At 38.4% G+C, this 21,913-nt stretch overlaps 1 protein-coding gene and 1 pseudogene across 5 annotated transcripts in view; both read right to left on the bottom strand.

Annotated features, from left to right (window-relative positions):
• The window catches only part of L2HGDH (L-2-hydroxyglutarate dehydrogenase), a 33,660-nt gene that overhangs the window by 10,119 nt on the left and 1,628 nt on the right, over nucleotides 1-21,913 (bottom strand). For 3 of the 5 annotated variants that reach the window (XM_074365553.1, XM_074365554.1, XM_010966987.3), the window contains exons 2-7: nucleotides 20,253-20,368; nucleotides 19,419-19,570; nucleotides 15,702-15,833; nucleotides 8,783-8,945; nucleotides 7,583-7,617; nucleotides 358-525 (exon numbers count right to left, since the gene is read on the bottom strand). In XM_074365553.1, coding sequence (XP_074221654.1) covers nucleotides 358-525; nucleotides 7,583-7,617; nucleotides 8,783-8,945; nucleotides 15,702-15,833; nucleotides 19,419-19,570; nucleotides 20,253-20,368 — 766 coding nt within the window. The remainder of the gene's footprint in view (nucleotides 1-357; nucleotides 526-7,582; nucleotides 7,618-8,782; nucleotides 8,946-15,701; nucleotides 15,834-19,418; nucleotides 19,571-20,252; nucleotides 20,369-21,913) is intronic. The other 2 variants (XM_074365555.1, XM_074365557.1) reach the window with 2 other exon arrangements.
• Nucleotides 535-7,576, bottom strand: LOC123611846 (histone PARylation factor 1 pseudogene; annotated as a pseudogene).

Raw genomic sequence — 21,913 nt, 5'->3', positions numbered from 1 at the left:
GTGGCCACACCCCCTTTCCTGCACCTACAGACAGTGAACTAAGTAAGAAAGAGAGCTGGGATCTGGGCACGCTACAAGGGAAAGTTCTCTGTGAGTACTTCTTCCACCAGAGAGGAAGGACTGGGTTCCTTCTTGACAGCCTTTACCCACAGTGCACACAAGCTTCCATATATTTATGGGTGATTAATTATAACTTAATAACTATGATACCAGAATAAAGATTTAGGGATTTAAGCACAAGAGAAACAGATGAAATGCTCTTCAAAATATCTCTTACTTCTACACTCAGTAAAAGTTTTTCTTTCACTCCCTTTTTGCCCACAACCATCTTGAGAAAGTAGAAGCATCATTACCTACCGGATAAATATTTCCTTTTACAAGATAGCGTTTTTCTGGCTTCAAGATCAGGTAATCTCCCCGGAAGGGTACAATTCGAGGATTGGGATTGCAGCCACTCAACTCTGAAATACGGTCTGAGTAAAGTCCTGCACATGTCACAACATACTGACATCGAACCTCCTCTCCCTAGTGCAAAAGAAAAGAACAGTGACTTGTAGGAAGTAGAAAGAATAGGTCTGGGGGTGGGTGGTGGAAGAGATGATAGAAAAGACAATAAGGGTAAGGGTACAGATATGGACTTTTCCTTTTTATTCCTTTTAAAAGAGGAAATTAAATACAAGTAACAGCAAAATAAGTTCTTCAGCATTTAGGTGGCAGCTAAAAACTTAGGACAGTGGCACCCAAAAGGATGTCACCTTAAATTTTACACTTTAATTTAGAGATACAGTTGTTGACCTACCGAGGATACTTAACAGGCCATAAACACATATACCCCTGTTTTACTAAGATCTAGTGTGGAACTTCTTAACGACTTGTAGCATGAAGAAGCAAACTTCATTCACGTGGCTCCAACCAACCTGGCCTTCTCTGTATTTCAGACAGCTTCTCTTGTCTTACCCAGGAGTAATTAACCTGTTACTCTCAGGCTGCTTTGCACTCAATAATCTTGCTCAGTTCCAACTGTAACCTACCTACCAACCAATTTCTCCTTCTTGATCATTGTCTACTTTGCAAACTGAGGCTAATTTTGAAAACTCATTCATTCAATCTACATTTACTAAGAACATACACTACAGTCAAAGTTTGCTTTAATGACTAGGAGACTGCTAATCTTAGGTTGCTATGTTTTCCCAAAAATTTCATTTTGTGATTATCATTTGCATATTTTTAACTTTACCTTGCCAGGGTTAGCCAATCTGCAGCTCTATTTCCTAAATGATTTCTTTCAACCCGAATTCACCACCACACTCTAAGTTCCATTGCTTTACTTCTGGCAGAGTAAACAACTAATATTTTCTTGCTCCAAGTAATCTCTTGTTCCTAGATTTCCTTCCCAGAGGACCTGTTTCTGAAGCCTTGGAGTTCTCACCTATCTCAATATTCTCTTTCTTTCCAGCCCTTACTGATTCAGCCTTATTCTACCTCTGCATGCTTCCTATTTTTGCCTAGGGACAAAGGTAAGCCTCTTCTCCAGAGTTATGTAAGTCACACTTCTGACAAGAATCAGATGATTCTAGCTAGACTACACCATGAAAGTTTTAAGACGCTTGAAGTCAAAAGGACTATGTCAACAAAAACAAAATGAGTTCTTCTAAGTATGTTAATATCTTTCCTGTTCATCTGGAGTTATATACCACAAGTACAAGAAGTATTTTCATGTGATATTAATTTACTAGTTCCTACTTGAAAGGTCAGCAATTCTTCTGTTCTTAGAATAGAAAATGAAAATAAGCCTTATGATAAATGTAAAGATAAGAGACTTTGTAAAATGGTACCAAAATGCAAAACCTAGAAGTCCTCTTTTAAAAACTCAAGGAAAAGTTCCAAAGGAAAAAATGATTAAAAACTGTCGTAAGTCTCTGAAATCAGTTTATGCTATACACAAAACAATAATTAAATTCAGTAACACACTAATTTCACATTCAAAATGGAAATTTTGAATTTCCATTGAATGATACATTTGTTCAAACATAAATTTCTTAAAAAAAATGAAACTATGCATCTCTATTGCTGTTTCATTAGTGAAACACACTTCTTTCCCATGTGTAATCTATAAAGCTTTAATTTGCAAATCCTCTCCCCAAAAATTTATTTAAAAATTTTTTTTCTTTTATCCTGTCATAAAACATAGATGTTCAACTTGATAAGATGATTCAAAATTTTAAATTATGTTATTTAACTATACTAAATAAAAATGCCAAAATAAAAGGCAACCACTATAGTAACTGTGGGTGAAGTACATCCACTGGTATCCTACTGGCCCTTGCATATTTTGCATCACATGATGATCTACTCTAGTGAAAATGTGCCTTAGATGAAGGCAGGGCCAGAAACAGACTTTTAATCCTTTTTTTTTTTTAAGCTTTATAAAAATTCTTAAATGTTTCCATCAATCTACATATTCCTTAAAAACAAAAAATCACAGGTTTAATACTAATGCTTTAAAATAACATACTCCAAAGAAAGCCAGCTCTCACTCATCTGCAAGTTGGTCTATTCTCTTTACTTCTGTTTGCCAAATAATCTTCAATAATTTCTGAAAAGAGATTTCTCTTCAACAGAGTATATGCAAGAGGTAAAAGCTGGCCAGCAACTTAATGAAAATAGTCAGAGCCATAACAAGAGAAGTCCATTCCCACTTAAGCCCCATCCCATAATCCATTCATCACTAGCAAACTGCATAAAAGTCATCATTTCCTGAATGAGGGCAAAAGCTTTCAGTCTCTTCTCATCAACTGGTGCTTCAACAATTGTCTCACAAATTCCCTTGAAGTCTGTCTCCATCTGTTTCAGGCACATTTTCACCGTGTTTCATCTTCATGGTTGTCTGTTCCAATAAGTAACCCAGTTAATTCCCTGGCTGCTTCCGTGAGTTTTTCATCTATGTTTTTCAAGAGACTAGCTTTCTTTTTATCTGTTACTTCTTTAAGTTTTATCATAAAAAATAATTTGCAACAAACACACTATCTCCATTTGGAACAATTATACAATTTTTCTTTCTTTTTTTTGTACAAACATACAGGAAGTTCATCAGGAGACTCCCTGAAATACCCATGTGGAACTGAGTTTTATCATCTCCAATAACAATGGTCTGGAACTCAGAAGGGTCACAGTAAAACCTCCAGTGAAGGTTAAAATCATGCTTGCTGAGTTTTTGTCCATTTTATGTTTTCCAGCAAGGGTATCATAAAGACCTACTAAACAAAGCTCAAGGCTTGCAGAAAAGCCAATCAGCGGGCTCCTTAGGATCAAGCTCTTCACAGAACTTCCAGAAGTGATAGACATCTTCATGCTGAGAAAGCTTATCATGATTTTCTACTTCTTTGGTAAGGTCACCGGAGACATCAGCTTCATAGGATTTACTCTTCTTCACATCAACTGCTTTTTTGCACTGCTGCTGCTCCCCACCAGGCCTACACTTCCTGCGCCTGCTGACCATCCTCCTTTTTTACCCTTTTTTGAATGGAGACCCTGGTTGCTCTACCACTTGGGCCACATGATCCAGCAGCTCTGATGGTAACTGAGTGTGTGGCTGGTAGTAATGTTTTATGGAGGCTTTGGCAGGCCCCTGTAAGTGGGATCACAGCACAGAACTTTAGGAATTTGGGGGGAAGGTATACCTTCCTCTGCACGTAATTATCCTCCTTCTGAGAAAGTGCTTCTGGCTCTGACTCAACACTTGACCACAGGTCACCAAGTTATCATGTGAACTACCCACTATAAACGAGGTATTGTCCAACTCACCACGCCGCACACTGGGTGTGTACACGGAACTCTATCATCAAGAGGAAGTAGAATATACAAGAAAAGGCTGTACATGTCCTGCAGGCACATATCCGTCGTGGAGGCAAGTGGCTCAAATTCCCAGACCTCAGCACCCGCTAAAGTATCTCCTCCCTCTCAACCTATCCCCGTGGCCCCCTTAAAGTTCTCTATGATCAGCCGATCAAGGAAGAAAAAATACAGGTCTCGTTCACAAATGCTTCTGCACAACATCTTGGCAGCACTCGGAAGTGAACAGCTACAGCACTGGAGCCTGCCTTGGGAGTGGTCCTGAAGGACTGTGGTGAAGGGCAATCTTCCCAGTGGGCAGAATGTGAACACAACGTTGGTTACTTCTCCTACCAAGGAGGAGAGGTGGCTAGAAGCATGGATCTACATGGCTTCGTGTGCAATGACTAATGGTTGGCCGGATGGTCAGGAAGAGAAGCTCTGGAGAAAAGGTATGTGAATGGACCTCTCCAAACAGGTTCAAATGAAAAAGATATTTGAGTTCCATGTGAATGTTCCCTGAAAAGTGACTGCCAAAGAGGAAGACTTTAATAATCAGTAGACAAGATGACCTGCTCTATGGACATTAGCTAGCCTCTCTCTCCAGGCACCCATGTCCTCACGCAGTGGCTTCATGAGCTAAAAGGTTACGGCAGCAAGCAGGTAATGCACAAGTTCACCAAAATAGACTTACTCACCAAAGCTGATCTGTCTACAGCCACTACTGAATGTTCAATCTACCAACAGCAGAGATCAATAGGGACACTGATATGGTCCCTGGACCACTTCCATCAAAAACAAAACCAGCAACAGCACTCAGCCATCACTGGAGCAGACACTTGCTCTGGATATAGATTTGTCTTCCCTGTCCACAATGCTTCTATGTAAACCACCATCTGGAAACTCATAGGATGTCTTATTCACTATTACGGTATTTTTACCCAGAAGCATTACTTCTGATCAGTGAGCTTATTTTACAGGAAATGAAGTGTAACAACAGGCTCATGCTTGTGGAATGCACTGATTTTACCATTTTCCCTACCATCCTGAAGCCACTGGAATGGGCTTTTGAAGATTCAATAACAGCACTAGCTGGCGGGCAACACCTACAGGCCTGGGGCAGTGTCTTCTGGGATGCTTTATACACTTGAAACTAGTGATTAATATATATATGTGTGTGGTATAACATATGGTGTTATTTCTCCCATAACCAGGATTCACAGGTCTGGAAATCAAGAGGTAGAAATGGGAGAAGCTCCTTACTATTAAAATAATCCACTAGTAAAATTTTTGCTTCCTATCCCTACAACTTTTGGCTCTGATGGTCTAGAAGTCTTAGTTCCTAAGGGAAAAATGCTTCCATTAGAGAATAACCAATGGTTCCACTAAGCTAGAAGTTAATACTGCCAAACCTGGCCACTTTGGGTTCCTCCTGGCAGTGAATCAACAGGCAGAGGGGATGACTATACTGATCCTGACTCTCAAGGAGAAACTGAGTTGCTACCACACAGAGGGCTTGGATGATAAAGAGGAGCACGTCTGGAATACAGCTCTCTTGGGGTATGTCTTAGCTTCCCCCACATACTATTGTAATGATTAATGGAAACTACCACAACCCGAAACAGGCAGGGCAGCTAATGGCACAGACACTTCAGAAATGAAAATTTGAGTTAGCCCACCAAACTAGGCACCATGACCAGCTGAGATTAGTGCCAAGGGCAAAAGGACTATGAGATGAATAGTGGAAGAAGGAAATTATAAATACCAGCTATGACCACATGACTGGTAACAGAAATGAGGAGTGTAGTAGCCGTGAGTATTTCTTCCTTACTTTGAAATAAATATATTTGTCTATATATACTCAATTCTTTCTTTCTTTTCATTGTTATGGACTGAATTCTGTCCTCCCCTCATTCATATGCTGAAGCCCCAACTCCCAATGAGATTGTATTTGAAGATAAGAGCCTTTAGGAAGTTAATTAAGGTTAAATGAGGTCACAAATGTGGAGTCCTAATCTAATAGGACTGATGTCCTTATAAGAGAAACAGACACCAGAGATTGCTCTTGCTCTCTCCCACTCTTTCTCTGCACATGTGCATGTACAGAGAAAAGGCTATGTGAGGACATAGCGAGAAGGCAATCACTTACAAGCCAAGAAGAGAGATCTCACCGGAAACCAACCCTGATGGCACCTTGATCTTACGTTTCTAGCCTCTAGAACTGTGTGAAAATAAATGTCTGTTGTTTTTGCTGCCCAGGCTGTGGTATTCTCTTATAGTCGCCCAAGAAAACTAACACAGCCATCTCTGCCACTTCCACACTGTCTAACACAGGGTTTCTCAACTTAAGTACTGTTGACATTTGGGCCAGATACCTCTTTCTTGTAGGGGCCCGTCCCTAATACTATAGGATTTTTAGCAGCATCCCTGGCCTCTACTCAGTAAATGCCAGTAGCATTGCCCCCCTTCTACCAGTTGTGACAATAAAAATATCTCCAGACATTGGCCAAATGTCTCTTAGGGGGTTTAATCGCCTCCAGTTAAGAACTACTGCTTTAATGTAAGATGCTTAAATAGTGGTTAACCTTATATCTCAGCATTTAAGTTACAGGATCTCAAAATGGGAGTGTGACTCACCCAGAACAGAAATGAACATTAACAAACAATAAAGTGGATTTCGCACCTTTTTTGCAGAGTAAGCATATCTTCAGGTGTATGAAAGAGAGTTGCACCTTGTTGATGGAAGCATATTTTTTTCTACTGTCTTTATTTGGAAGTTAAATGTGGTTATAAGGGGTGTGAATAGATGCCAAGTTGAAAAGGGACAGACTGCAGGGGCTTATACTGTGTCAATCTGGTTAAGCTGGGAATAATGCTTCCCTATATGGTTTCAGCTTAAAGTTGACCAAACAGGAACTGCATATGATTTGGGAGGCAGAAGCAAAGCAGCAGCCATTTATCCTCTGAAGGTCATTCTTGTCCAAAGAAGTGACAAACACTGCCCACTGAATTACTCTATCCTCAGCTCACTTTCTGATCCTGCTGACCAAGCGCTGCCCCAGCCCACTACTTGGGTGTAGACAGAGGCGAGAGCTCCTCACAGCTCCTCGTGAGCTTCCTGTCTGCAGACCCGCTTCAGCTGCCGGACACACTTGGCTTCTCAGACTGGCTGCAGAGGCCTCTGATCTACCACCTCCCCTTTTGAACCTTCACTTCCCCAGATCCTTTCAAAATTGTGTAAGGCCTAATTCCAGTAATAAATTCTACAACACTCATAAACAACTCTACTCTCCTGACTGAACTGATTGCTCAGTGAACATACAGAAAATGCAATCCTTCTATGCCATTCAATAATAATTTTAGACTCTCAGAAGATGGAGGAAAGCAGTCCATCTCTCTCTGCACAAACTTCTCCCCCCTCAAAGTCTTCTAATTAGTAGAGTTAATAAGTTAATGCAGATAAACAGGCAGAGCAATAAAACATCTATCAGTTTTTATTACTCTAAGTGCTTATAATCCTATTCTTTGCCAGCACAATCACTTTATGGAGACATTTCCAAGCTGAAACCCTTCTTAGATTGAAAGCTGTTAACGTTGTTCTCAAAGGATTTCTCTTAGAATAACTTTTACATTAGACAAATTTCATTCAATATATAAAGTACAGCACTGTGGTTAATTCAACTTCTTAAGAAGGAAGAGGAGATGACAGTAGATAAAGTAGATGAAAGCAGTTTTGCTTAAGAATCTTTACCTTTGTATTCCTTATAATAATCGGGTATTTCATTCCTGAAAAAAAATTAGTGAAAGATTTATTTTTAGCAAAAATAAATCTAAAACTTTTCATTCTAAAGCTTTTTATCAAGTAACAAGATTAAACTAGTCATATTTGAGAATGTATAAAACTCTAGCAAAACTTCTAGCATATTTAATTTTAATTCACTTAATCTATGCTTGTAAACCATTCCCCAGCTCAGCTCCCATACAGGCAGTCCCAGCTTTTCTTTGAGCTACAATCCTAGGAAACATGCTATGAAATGGATCATCATATATCAGTATGTATTTTTCCACAGGACTAATGTTATGACACTTGTTGTCCAAGTGTTGGTTACCTGAAACCTTGCAGATTCTAAGTTGTGGGGAGAAGCAAGAGTTACTGCAACACAAAATTTCCAATAATAAACTATGTATAAAATTAGCTCCCCATCAGATACACGGGTTCTCAAAGACTTAAAGCATAAGTACAGCAGATAAAGACTATGATTTACTTATTTGCATCATAAGTTTGAATGATTATGCTACCCAACAATCTTAATTATTTAACAATTTTGTTCATCATCTTAGAATTTAGAAGGACACTGGGGAAATGATTCAGACAGCCCAGATCTCCTTAAAAATCTGTCAAGGAAGAATAAACTACTTTTTTGCCTCCTTCAAATTTCCCAACAGCAAATTTAAGGCTTACAAACTAATTCATTTGGTTAAAGAAAAAGAATTATTCCCAAAGCAAAACAAAACAAATTCTAAGTGCAGGCTACAGTGGGGGCATGGGGTGTGTAGTTCAGAATGGCTGAGTCATGCCCTATCCCCAGACAGTCTGATTCAGTAAGACTGGTGATGCTAAAATAAGTATTTTTAACAAGCATCCCCAAGGGATTCTGACTCTAACCTACTGGGTAGGGAAGTGTTTGGGAGTTAATTTTCCGTAACAGCCTTGGCAGTTTGAATCTTAGTACCAGTCAGAAGTGTCCTTAGTTCTATTAGCACAAGACTCACTAGAAGTCTCAGTTCTCCCACGTTTACCCTCATCCTCTCTGCACCTGTCTCCAGTCCTGCACCCTACTCCAGCCTCGCTCCTAGTGGCCCTCTTGTTGGTACTACCGTAGCCAAAAATAATCCCCAGTTTTTTAGATGTCAATTCAAGTATTCAAAAGAAAAGACAAGGATAGCTTACCATCTTCACTTCTTGAAGGACTTTCTTTAGCCATTTCAATATCTTCCACTTCAAAATTGGTCAAAACAGAGCCACCTGCTTCTTGGAAATCCTGGGCAAATGACAAAGCCACCTGCCGGTAGTTCACAATGCCAGTGTATGGACAATCGATAGCCATTAGACCCTAGGTTAGGATTGTGAAAAAGTCAAGACAGTACAATTAAAAATCATTAAGGATAGGTTTTTCAATAAATTTGATTTTTGATTGAATTTTTTTTGTTTATTTTCATGGATAACATACATTATCCTTTCCTGGAAAACATCTGATAGTCTTAAAGAGAACTAAAATAAAAGCTTGCTCCATTCAGTGCCTAAATTTGATACTGAATACATAATTTGTCTAAGATATAAAAGAAATAATAGTAGTTAAATAAAATCTCTAGGATCAGGAAATAATTCTCCTCCTTATAGCAGTTAATTTCGCCAGCTTCTTCCAGCTGCTACAAGGAGTTTTTCAGTTCTATTTATCCCTCACCATATCTGATTCTGAGTCATATCTAATTCTGAGTCAAACTCTGTTATCACCAAACAATTATATGTTAAATAAACTCCACTGAGATTTTCCCAGGATTATATCATATGTCATGAACACTCAGTGAGAACTCAAGAGTTGTTCACAATATTTGCAGACTGATGATTTGATTTGCTGCAGACTCTTTCTTCAAGACTACAAATATTGAATGGAGATTTTACGTGGTTAACTCAAACTTTCTCTCCAGGCAATAAGAGAAATTAACAGCCTGGGTCTTTTGTTGCTATGTTGCGGCTTGTGTGTATGTGTGTTGTGTTTTGCCACTCAAAACATGTTTAAACTCTATAGATGAATGATCTACAACCATACCTATTTAACTTTTTGGAATAAATGTTGAATGTGCATTGGCCTTTTCTAATTCTGAAGACAAGGATATGTGCAGAATTTCACACACTAATTGTGGACTATACTTTGGTGAATCCTTGGTAATGGCACCGTTTTCCACTGCCTTAATGTATGTAAGAGTGTATCAGTGCTCCCGATCAATTTCCCCTGAGAGGGCAGCCTGGTTCCCAGGATAACTAACGCCCAGGAATTGAGTGCGACTGGTAAACGCTGCCATCCTCCTGTTTGGCAGGCACAGCACTGTTGCTGCAGTTTTGATATCTGATAATATTATTTTAAATCTCATGCTGTATTCACTGCTCTACCCCACCCCAATACATTCACCGGCTTGGCCTTTAAAAGCTTTTGACTTTGCCACCCATCCCTGATGACACAAGAGGTGAAGGCTCATAAAATGCCCCACAGTCTCTTTTTACAAAATGAATGCAACATTTGGCAAACTTCATCATTTTCCTGACAGCCTTGCTTCCAGAATATGAGCACATTCACCAAGAATCAAGCAGGAAATCATCCCTTTTGTTTCAAGGTAGTAGATACACGTAAGAGTTTACATTAGACCTTATATTGCCCGAAATCCTTAAATTCACAGGTCAGTAGGTATAATTCAACTTCAACCTCTAAAGAGTATTTGGGGTACAATAACCCTGGAAGCTAACTTAGGGTAATACTAACAGTTTAGTCACAAAAAATTTCTTTACCTAACATAAAACTATGTGACAAGTGTAACAGAGGGATAAAAACATGATGTAAAAGTGCTTCATAGCAACAGTTTTTTCTAATATGAAATATCCCCCTTATTCACCTCATATGCCTATAACCCAACACAATGCCTGACACACAGGAGGCACTCAGATATTAACTGACTGAAATGAACTTGTGAGGGCTGTTTTTAAATGTACTAAACTCCTCCCTACTCTAGACTTCCCTAACAGGTATCCCTTCTTCTTCCCTTTGCCAGTCTTGGCTGTGCCCCTCCAGACAAGATGCTGGTGTGCCCCTCCTGGGTCAGTGATGTGGGGGGAAGAGGAGAGCGAGTCACTGCTACCAAGCAGTCGGATGCCCTGGCCCAGGGTGGGGCTGGGGGACAGGCTGGCTGTGTCTGTCAGCCTGCAGGCTGGGTGTGCCCTGTCCAGGTTAGCAGGTCAGAGCTTGAAATCTGAGGTCATAGCAGGTCAGGTGGCTAGAAAGGAATCAGGCAAGCAGGGAAAGTTGGGAGGTGGATGTCAGTCAGAAAGACAGAGGAACAGAGGAACGTGTGGCTGACCAGTAGGGTTAAAGAAAAGGCAGACAGATCAGTACAGCTAAGCCCAGAGGAAGCTGTCAGGATTTACCCATAGTGAACACTGCCAAGGGCTAGCCTTCAAAGTCAAAGTTCACAGAGGCAGTTTAAAATTTTCCAAGATACTTCTCCTAGAGGCACTTAATTTCTTCTTAAAGAGATCTGGTCCAAGAAGTCCTTTAAAGCTCCCCTGATAAACTTTTTCTTTCTGGAAGGTCTGGAAGAAACAGAAGTAATCCTGTACCATGGAAATTTTGCCACTCATTCCTGATTGTGGTGGGGAGGTTGGGGGAAAAGGGAGGAATTTACTCAACACACTTTTATGAAATAACAAGAGTATATTTCCCATGATATTCTGCCGCCCCTAAATACATCTAGACACTGATAATTATAATGTGACATTCTATAAAGTAGATCACTACTGCAGAGGCCTCAGAGAATAGTAGGATTTAACTTTTCTATAAGTTACACTATTTATTCATCTTTCAGGTGGGGGTTCACCTCTGAGAAGGCTTCCCCAGATTCTCAGAGTACACTAAAAGCTCTCCCTCACACTGGTACAAGACAGAGTATCAGTTCTATCAGAATACTTAACCACTGTATTAAAATTGTATTTTCTGTTACACTATAACTTCCTTCAGGATGACGACCATGTCTCATTCATCTTCATGTCTGCAATGCCCGACATAGTGTTCAGCACATAGCAGAGAAGAAAACGTTGCTCAAACCAAACAGAAGGAATACCAGTTCTGAATCAGATCTGGGAGGAGGGGACTCTTTAGGTGCTGTGGGACCTTGGGAAATTACCTTAACCAGTTTCTTCACTTTTAAAACACAAAAATGCATGTAGATATGTAACTTGATTATCTATAAACACATACTTCACCTACCTCATTCCGAGACCTGTAAGATCTCGTGGTCAGGTGCACAGAGCAATATCCAGACTCATCCTCAACATTTATGATATGTGAAAAGTTGTTCCATTCTTTTTTTTTATTAATAGTAAAGCATGACGTAAAGAACCGTGGGTCCCTGTTTCTAATTCTTTCCATCTTTGAAGCCCTTCACAAGGATTTTTCTAATTTTTTCTATCTTTAAAATCCCTCACAACAGACAATGATTGTTGTTCCAGCTGATTATCGGGAATCTTCCAAATCCCCCAGATTTCATTACCACAGTGAAACTAATAATCCTGTTTTCCAAACTCAACAACCAATATTGTTTTTACATCATGAGCAAATCTACAGTGAGGTCATGAACTCATATGTCCTTTTATTTAATTTTTACACCAATCTTAAAGTTTGAAAGAGCTTCTCACTGCTACATAAAAATAGAAACACATCTTAAAAATTAGCATGCCTTTCTGGGAGAGGTTATAAACTGTTTCATTCTCAAATGGCAAGGGAATACTTGACATAAGATCAGTGAGATTCTGACATCTTGGTTCCGCAACCAAATTCCATCAAAATCACAAAAAGCTATAAAACAGCAACAGGTTTAGATATTTTATATTCAGGAAGCCCTCAATAGTTTTTGTTAAATACGATATTGATAAGGGACCGGAAGTGAGTTAATTTCTTCATTTTTTTTAAGTAGATTTGATTTTTCAGAGCAGTTTCAGGTTCACAAAAAAATTGAGAAGGGTCAGAGATTTCCCATGTACTTCCTGCCTCCACATACATATAGCCTCCTAATCTCTTTATTTTAATACTAGTATTTTTTTAAAGTATAGCATCAGTCTAGAAAACCAGTTCTTCTATAGACTAAATGGCTGTGTGCCCCTAAAATTCTTATGCTATGAAACATTCTTATTCTTATGAAACCTAATCCCCAATGTGACGGTATTTGGAGGTGGGGCCTTTGGAAGGTGTTCAGGTCATGAGGATGGAGCCCTCATGAATGGGATTAGTGCTTTTATAAAAAAGACTCCAGAGAGTTCCCTCACCCCTTCTGCCATGTAAGAACAAAAGATGGTTGTCTATGAACCAGGAAGTGGGTCCTCACCAGACATCAAATCTTGCAGAGCCTTGATCTCAGACTTCCAGCTTCTAGAATTGTAAGAAATAAACTTCTGATGTTCATAAGCTATCTGGTCTACAATACTTTTTTGTAGTAGCCCCAACTGACCAAGACAAGCTCTTAGATGAGTTATCCACCACCCTGGTTTTAAGATATCCTGAGATCTCTCTACAATGTTTTTTAAATAGCTTATTTTACTCTACAGAGTCAAACAAAAATCAATTCCAAATGGACCATAGATCTAAATGTGAAAGGTAAAACAGTATAGTTTTTAGAAAAATAAGCACAGGAGAATATCTTTCTGATGTTGAAACAGGCAAAGACTTCTTCTCAAAGTACAGAAATCATTAAGTATAAAAGGGAAATATATGCATAAATTGGTAAAATGATTATATAAATATTAAGAACGTCTGTCCATCTAAAGACACTATTAAAAGTGAAAAGACAAGCCACAGAGTCATAGACGATATCTGCAATATGTGTATATACACACACAACAAAGGACACATATCCAGACCACATAGTGAACTTACAAAATTAGTAAGAATTAATAATTGTTAAGAAAGGCTGTCAATCCAATAGAAAAATGGGCAAAGGATCTAAAAAGTTACTTCACAAAAGAAAATATTCAAATAGCCAGTAATCATATGAAAAGGTGAACAATTTTATAAATCAACAAGGAAATGTACATTAAAATGATATTATAGTACTACTACGCACCCACCAGAATGGCTAAAATGAAAACAACAAACAGTGTCTAGTGTTGGTGAGGATAAGGAGCAACTGGAACTCTCATATACTGCTGATGAGAGTATAATTTGGGACAAATGCTACGGAAAACTCTTTGGCAGCATCTGTCAAAGCTAAACATATATACAAATTATGACCTAGCATAATTTCCCTCCTAGGTATATATCCAACAGAAGTGTTTATTTGTGTTCACCAAAATATATGTGCTAGAATGTTCCTAGTAGCACTATTTGGAATAGCTCCAAATTGAAAACTACCCAAAATGCTGAACAATAGTATAAAGAATCACTCTATATTCACACAATGGACTATTACACAGCAATGACAACAAGCAAACTACAACTGTATGCAATCACATGAATGAATTTCACAAACCATACTGAATAAAAAGAAGCCCAGACACAAATGAACACATACTATATGATTCCACTTACATAAAATTAAAAAACCTATGATGTAAAAGTCAGGACAGTGGCTATTCTTAAGGGAAAGATAGTAACCAGGAGGGGACCTGAGGGGAATACTGCGACGCTGGTCATGTTGTTTGTTGATCTAGGTGCTAATCACACTTAATGAAATTTCACTTACGATTTCTCTTGTATGTTATGATTCAATAGAAAGTTGCAAAAAATCAGAGCAGATAGAAAATGAGAGTGGAAAGATAAGATGAAACAAAAGGAGAAGTCAGTACAGCAAAATAAAAATGTATGGTTAAGGCCCTAGATATTTAGCAGGAGCAGGGCACAAATGTGTCTCTGAGCTTCCTTAGAGCCAAGCCAAACAGGACAATGCAATCAGTTAAACAATTCACAGTGTCCATGAGATAAAAATAAGCCAGTTGTGCTCTAGAAAAACAAAATTATTCTTATAACTGAGGTCTGAGAGAAATTTCTCCTGAATATTCTCAAAGAGATGATGTTTGACACAGTGAAACTACATCTTCAACCACATCCTTACAACAGAGGCCTCAGTGAGTGTGATACAATGACTTTCTCCATATGCTGACGCCATAAAACCAAAACACAGTTCAAGGAGAGCAATTTGGGGTTAAAGAGCAGGAAGAGGAAAGAAAAACACTAGAGTATAAGTGTACCTCAATCTGATGGCCTAGAGAGATGCACAGGAATGAACAGTCTATATATTCTCTAGGCTCTCTCCCTTAAATAGTGTTTCTCTAAAGCAAGCTTTTGATAAGCATTGCCTGATAGCGAGTTCAAGATCACACTCACTGAGATAGGTACCCAGAATCCAGCTGTTGTATAATGTCAATAAAACACTGGGGGATGGGGAAGAGGAGATACAGCGAATCACTGCAATAGTCAGTGGAACGAGGGCTGGATGGATAGTCTGTAAAAGGCTACCAAGGGAAGCTGATATGCAGAGTAACTATTATATTATTATTCACTTCTCTTTCATGAATAAATGGAAGAAGATCTGGTTTTCCCTACAGCATGTTCTAAGCAAGATTCTCTATAATCCTCCCTTCACACTCGTGCCAGCCTTACCTTCCTGAAACAGATCACATGTTGTAGCTACCCTCCTCATACATTTTCAGCGGCTCCCCACGCCTACTGGATAAACTTCAAAGTTATATGCATGAATATCAGGCCTTTTATGCAGGCCTAATTCTGCTTTTCCAGTCTCATCTATTATTTCTCGATGATCCATCTACACCTCATCACTCAGTGATTTTCAAACATGCCACACAGACCTCCGCTTGCCCTTGAGTATGTTCTTCAGACCCGACAGTTTCTCACGTGGAAAGAAGAAATCAGGTGTCCAGAGTTTGTGGCAATGCCCTCCTGTGTCTGTCACCTTACTGCTTCTGTGACAGGGTTATCTGTTTCTATGATTCCTGCTTCCTATAAACTCACCCTCAGCCTCCATGTCCCAGGACTGAGCCCTAACTGAAAATGTCCCCGTAAGCCTGTGTGTGCAGTTAGCAAATCACCTACCCTACAATACGGCTCCTTCTTTTTTATATCCTCCTGCTGGATCAGCCTCAGGCCCTGGACTCCATTCTGCAGGCCTCTCTCGTATAGGGCCTGAAGTCTGGGAATTTCTTCTTGTTCAACAGCTACTATAAGCTTTAAAAAGAAAAAAGATAAATTTAAATAGAGTTAAATATATCATCAGCCATGAAATATAAAGTCACTAGAAAATCATAAATTATTTCATGATTCAAATTGGGTTGATTTTTTAAAAACTGATTTTTTTTTATGTATCTATTTCTCCCCTTCTTCATGATTTCAATTTCCTCCTCCACACACATAAAAAAAATTGTCTTAAGGAAACTAGATTAAAGCAAATTTTCTCCAAAGGTAAGATGTAGCCTCAAATTTCACATCTGTCATTACAGTCACTACATGTATCTTGGTCATAAGCATCACTACCACGCCCTCAATCTCAGAGGGGGAAGAAGCACAGGTTGCTTAGTCTTTACATTTAAAAAATGAGTACATCAGAAAGACAGGCAGAAAACAGAAAATCTAACTTCATTCAAGACTCTTTTCCTATTTATTTCTTGGCAAAGTATCTGTTTGAGATAGCTTCTCATCTAACAGTTACCAGCAAAGGAAAGCAAAATGACATTCACAGGTACACTAGAATTCAAAAATCACTATTTCATAGCAAAGAGTCAACTGAACTCCATGAAGTAATACTTTTAGTCAAGGTGTAAAGGTTATTTAAATCAACAATTAATCTTAAAAACAGAAGTGGAATTATAGGGAACTATCAAGAAAGTGAAAAGAGCAGGGAAGATATAGCTCCGTAGTAGAGCACATGCTTAGCATGCACAAGGTCCTGGGTTCAGTCCCCAGTACCTCTATTTAAATAAACAAATAAAGAAACCTAATTACGCCCCCTCAAAAAAAAAAAAGGATAAAAAAAAATAAAGTGAAAAAACAACTCACTGAATGGGAGAAAATATTTGCAAATCATATTGCTGATAAGAGTCTAGCATGCAGAATATATAAAGAACCCTTTACAAACTGTACAAATATAAAATAAATAAATCATGAGGATGTAATGTACAGCACAATGACTATAGTTAATCATAGTATATTGCGTATTTGAAAGTTGCTAAGAAAGTAGATCTTGAAAGTCCTCATCACAAGAAAAAAATTTTTTTTTTTTACTGTGAATGGTGACAGTTAACTAGACTTATTGTGGTGATCATTTCACAATACATACAAATATCAACAGTATATTGTACACCTGAAACTAATATAATGTTACATGTCAATTATACCTCAATTTAAAAAGATAAAAGGATTTCAAACGTGGGAAAAAAAACAAGTGCGGGAGGGGCCAACACGCAAAGGCTCAAGTGACTAAACCAGAAAAACTGTGATATCAGGCCATGAAGTCACATTGACCCAGCTGTGGCCTGGAAGCAGTAATCTGTAAGTACCTGGAGCTGAGCTGAGATGGGTTAAAAGCAATGATGTAATTTGATGTGAAGAGGGAATATGAAGTAGTGTTCAATGCTCCAGAAAGAAGCTTTACAGAGCTTAAAATCATCATATGGGCAGGCATGGGGCCTGGTGTGTTTCTCAGAGGTATTCAGTGGATGTTGACTGGTTCCTTTGGCTTAAAGAACAAAAAAAAAAACCAAAAAACAAAAAACTCATAATTCAACCATAAAAACTGTAAACACAGTTTCATATCTTGCTTTTCCACTTAACACTATGTCAGGACCATTTTCTCACATCATTTAAAAAAAAATCTTCATAGCATCTTTAATGGCAACAATGAACTTTCATTCTTAAAAATTACATGGAAAAGACTTACAAGGGAACACTATGAACAACTGAATGCCAAAAAATTTAGATAATCTATATGAAACTGGCAAATTCTTAAAATGACACAAACTTTTGAAACTGAGTCAAGAAGAAAAAGAGTGTCTGAATAGACCCATAACAAGTAAAAGAAACTGAAGTAGTAACTTTAAACCTTCCCACAAAGAATGGCTCAGGCCTCATGAATGCTACCAAATGTTAAAAGAAGAATTAATACCATTCTTCATAAACTTTTCCAAAAAATAGAACTTCCTAACGAATTGTATGAGGGTATTGTTAGCCTGATCCCTAAACCAGACAAAGACATAAAGAAATAAAATAAAGCTGCAGATCAATATCCCTGATGAATATTGATGCAAAAATTCTGAGCAAAACACCAGTAAATTGAATGCAGCAACACATAAGAATTATATACCACGACTAAGAGGGATATACTGCAGGAATGCAAGATCTATTTAACATCCAAAAGTTAATATAATATACCATATTAATAGAATAAAGGCCAAAACCCACATGATTGCCTCAATAGATGTAGAAAAGTCATTTCAGAAAATCCAACACCTTTTCATGATTAAAAACACTCAACAAACTAGTAGACAGGAACGTCCTCAGTCTGAAAAGGGCATCTACAGAAAACCCAATCTTAATAGTGAAAGATTGAATGATTTTTCCCTAAAATCAGGAATAACACAAGGATATCCACTTTCACTACTTCTATTCAACATTGTATTAGAGATTCTACCCAGGGAAATAAGGCAAGAAAAGAATATCCAAATGAAAAGAAGTAAAACTATCTTATTTGCAGATGACATGATCCTGCATATAGAAAATCCTAAGGAATTCATGCACACACAGAAAAACTATTAGACTAATAAACAAGTACAGCAAAGTTGAACGATAAAGATCAATAAACAAAAATCAATCACATCCTACACGTTCGCAATGAATAAACCAAACTGAAATTAAGAAAGCAATTCCCCTCACAAAAGCACCAAAAAGAATAAAATATCAAGTAATAAATTTTTAAAAAGAACTGCAAGACCTGTGCAATGAAAAATACAAAACATTGTTGAAAGAAGTTAAGGAAGATCTAAACAAATGGGAAGGCATCCCAAGTTCATGGCATGCTAGTATTAAGATAGCAATACTCCCCAGATTGACCTATAGATTCAATACAATCTCTATCAAAACTCCTAGCTTATTTTTTGGAGGAACGGACAAACTGACCCTAAAATTCATACGGAAATGCAAGGGACCCAGAACAGCCAAAACAATCTTGAAAAAGAACAGAGTTAGAGGACTCATACTTTCTGATTTCACAAAATAATAAAGAGCTACAGTAAACAAGACAGTGTGGTACTGGCATAAGGAGAGAGAAACATGAATGGGGCAAAAGTGAGAATCCTAGATAAACCATACATTTGTGCTCAACTGATTTTTGATAAAGGTGCCAAAACAATGTAGAAAGAATAGTCTTTTCAACAAATGGTGCTGAGACAACCAGATGTCCACATGCAAAAGAATGACGTTGGACTCCTTCCTCATATTATGTACCAAAATTAATTAAAAAGTGACCGTATGCTGGAGGAAAATGTGTAATGGGTTGGGTGGGGAGCTCTGATCCTGGTGGCGGGCTCTGGGGAAGGGGCAGCAGGCCAGCTGCAAAGGCGGTAAGAAGCACCTGGAAGTGAAAGAAGCCAATCACAAAAGACAACATACTGTATGACTTCATTTATAGGAAATGTCTAGATTTTGCAAATTACATGGATACAAAGAAAGAAAAGCCAGGTATTTCTTCTTTAAATCAGCATTAAACATTCCAAATAAAATGCTATTTATTTAAGACAAGGCACTAGTAAAATGCCATACCTTGCCACATTGCTTGTAGGAGATCCCCTTTTGGGTACAGTACTCATAGATAAGGGCTGAGCCCTGTACACATAACTTCGCTTTCAGAGATTCGGGTTTATAATAAATTCCACTATGTATGACACCGCTGTTATGTCCAGTCTGATGAACAGCTATAGAACAAGAGAAACAGGCTAAGAGAAAGGACATGACTCATACAAAACCTAGGAAGTGGGGCAACATACTTACAGTTGAAGCTATCAGAGACCACGATTCAAAATTCTGCCTGAGCTTGTTCTTACAGTCAGAGTACCGGTAGCATCCTCTAGCAGCCAGCCATGGTGACTGTGTTACACCACTCCAGCCCATCTCCAATTTCAGCTACAACTTTGGTGCACAAGCCCACCCCTTATTACCAGCAAACCACTTCAGGGGCCCACTGTAGTTCTCTGCATTCTGCCCCAGGGCCTTTTCTAATGTTTGGGGGCAAAGGGACTCAACCTCCCTAGGGACAATCCTCAACCAACAGGGACAGAAACTGATGGATAAATGAGCCCAATCCTGGGAAACGTTAGGTAGTTCCTCAGAGGTCTCAGTGAAATCAAGCTCACAGCTGCAGTACTGATAATCCACCCTCACGTGGTTTTTCCTCCTACCTGTTTACTCTCCCCACCCCCTCACTCCTGCCTCCTCAGATAACCTCACAAATAAATCACCTACACCCAAGTCCTAGTCCCAGGCTCTGCTTTCTGAAGAATCCAAACTGGGACACTGGCATTGACATTTAGCATGAAAGATGCAGAACTGACAAAATGAGCAGGCGCTCAGGTTAAGCAGCACTGATAACATACATACCTAAATCTTTTTCCTTTTCCAGAACACCAATGGAAAGTGCTGGATGTCGCAGGATGAGTGCCCTGGCAGAGGCAAGCCCCACAATTCCGCCACCAACAATGACTACATCAAATGAGCTTTAAGAGAAAGTCACCTTTAAAGTAATGCATGTTTACAGTAGACCTCATCAAACTTCACATGCATAATTTTCACCATCAATGGGCAATTACACTATTAATTTGTGATCATTAAAATCAAATATTTATTGGGCTTTATGCTAAGGATGAATCTTTTAAAAGTTACATGTATGTATATAATCAGCTACACCCAGCAGACAGGGCGGCCAATTGCCCAAGCTGCTCTAAGTCTCTATTATACTCTGCCTGGCTGGCTACATGAGTGACTACTCTGTGTTAAATATCACATTCTCCTCTACCACCTATTCTTTTAAAATTCAAGTGCAGTAGTCTTGAGGATAAGTTAACATTAAGTCTTTAACACCTTAGTGTGCAAAAATTTATAAATTTTTTTTTCTCTGTTGAGAAGGAAATGGTCATTGAGAACATCAAACCTTAAGGAAACAAGCGCTCAGAAATGGGCTCAGAACCACAACTTCAGCCATGACAACCCTGATTACACAATCACTTAAAAAATCCGGACAGGGTATGTATAGTCTACCTTTGCAATGAGAAGTTTAAAAGATTACCATTAGCACTGATCTCATGGTCAACAGATCTGGGTTTTACAGAAACATAGCCAGTGTTGCTTCTTCTACACATCATCTATTTCACCCCCTCTAGTACTATATTATTTCCATGTAAATCCTAAATATCATCTGTAAATATTTCAATATGTTATTCTAAAAGGGCTCTTTATTCTAACTAAAAAAATGAACAACTTTTAGTATCATCAAATATTCACAATAAAACTTTTAGAAGAAAACAGGAGAAATCTTTGGAGTCTAGGACTACTTGAAGAATTCACACCAAAAGCATGATCTATAAAAGAAAAAAAATGGATAAAGTGGACTTCATCAAAATTTTAAAAGTCTCTGCAAAAGACCCTGTTAAGAGGCTAAGCCAAGACAACGAACAAATTGGGAGAAAACCATATATCTGACAAAAGACTCATTTCTCGAATATATATTAAGAATTCTCAAAGCAGGTCATTTAGAAAATGGACAAAAGATAGGAACAAACATTTCATCAAAGAGAACAGGTAAATAAATGACAAATAAGCACATGAAAATATGTTCAATATCTTTAGTCATGAGGGAAACGCAAACTAAGACTACAATGAGGTATCACTACACCCCTAACAAAGTGGCTTTAGAAAAAGGTGTTAACACCAAATGCTGGTGAGGATGGGAGGAACTGGATCAACTTACACATTGCTGGTAGGAATGTAAAATAGTACAGCCATTCTGGAAAAAGAGTATGGCAGTTCCTTAAAAAAATTAAACATGTGCTTACACTCTTGGGCAGTTATCGTGGAGAAATGAAAACTTATGTTTCTACAAAAATCTGTACATAAGTGTTCATAGCAGCTTTATTCATAATTGACAAAAACTGGACACAGCCCAGATATTCTTCAACTGGTGAGTGAACTGTGATAATCCATACCACAGAGTGCTACTCAACAATTAAAAGGAATCCACTATCAACATTGGCACACCTTGGATG

Source organism: Camelus bactrianus, chromosome 6 (genome assembly GCF_048773025.1).
Source record: "Camelus bactrianus isolate YW-2024 breed Bactrian camel chromosome 6, ASM4877302v1, whole genome shotgun sequence".
Classification (NCBI taxonomy): Eukaryota; Metazoa; Chordata; class Mammalia; order Artiodactyla; family Camelidae; genus Camelus; species Camelus bactrianus.
The sequence above is the reverse complement of the archived record's forward strand: the minus strand, read 5'-3'. Positions and strand labels throughout refer to the sequence as shown.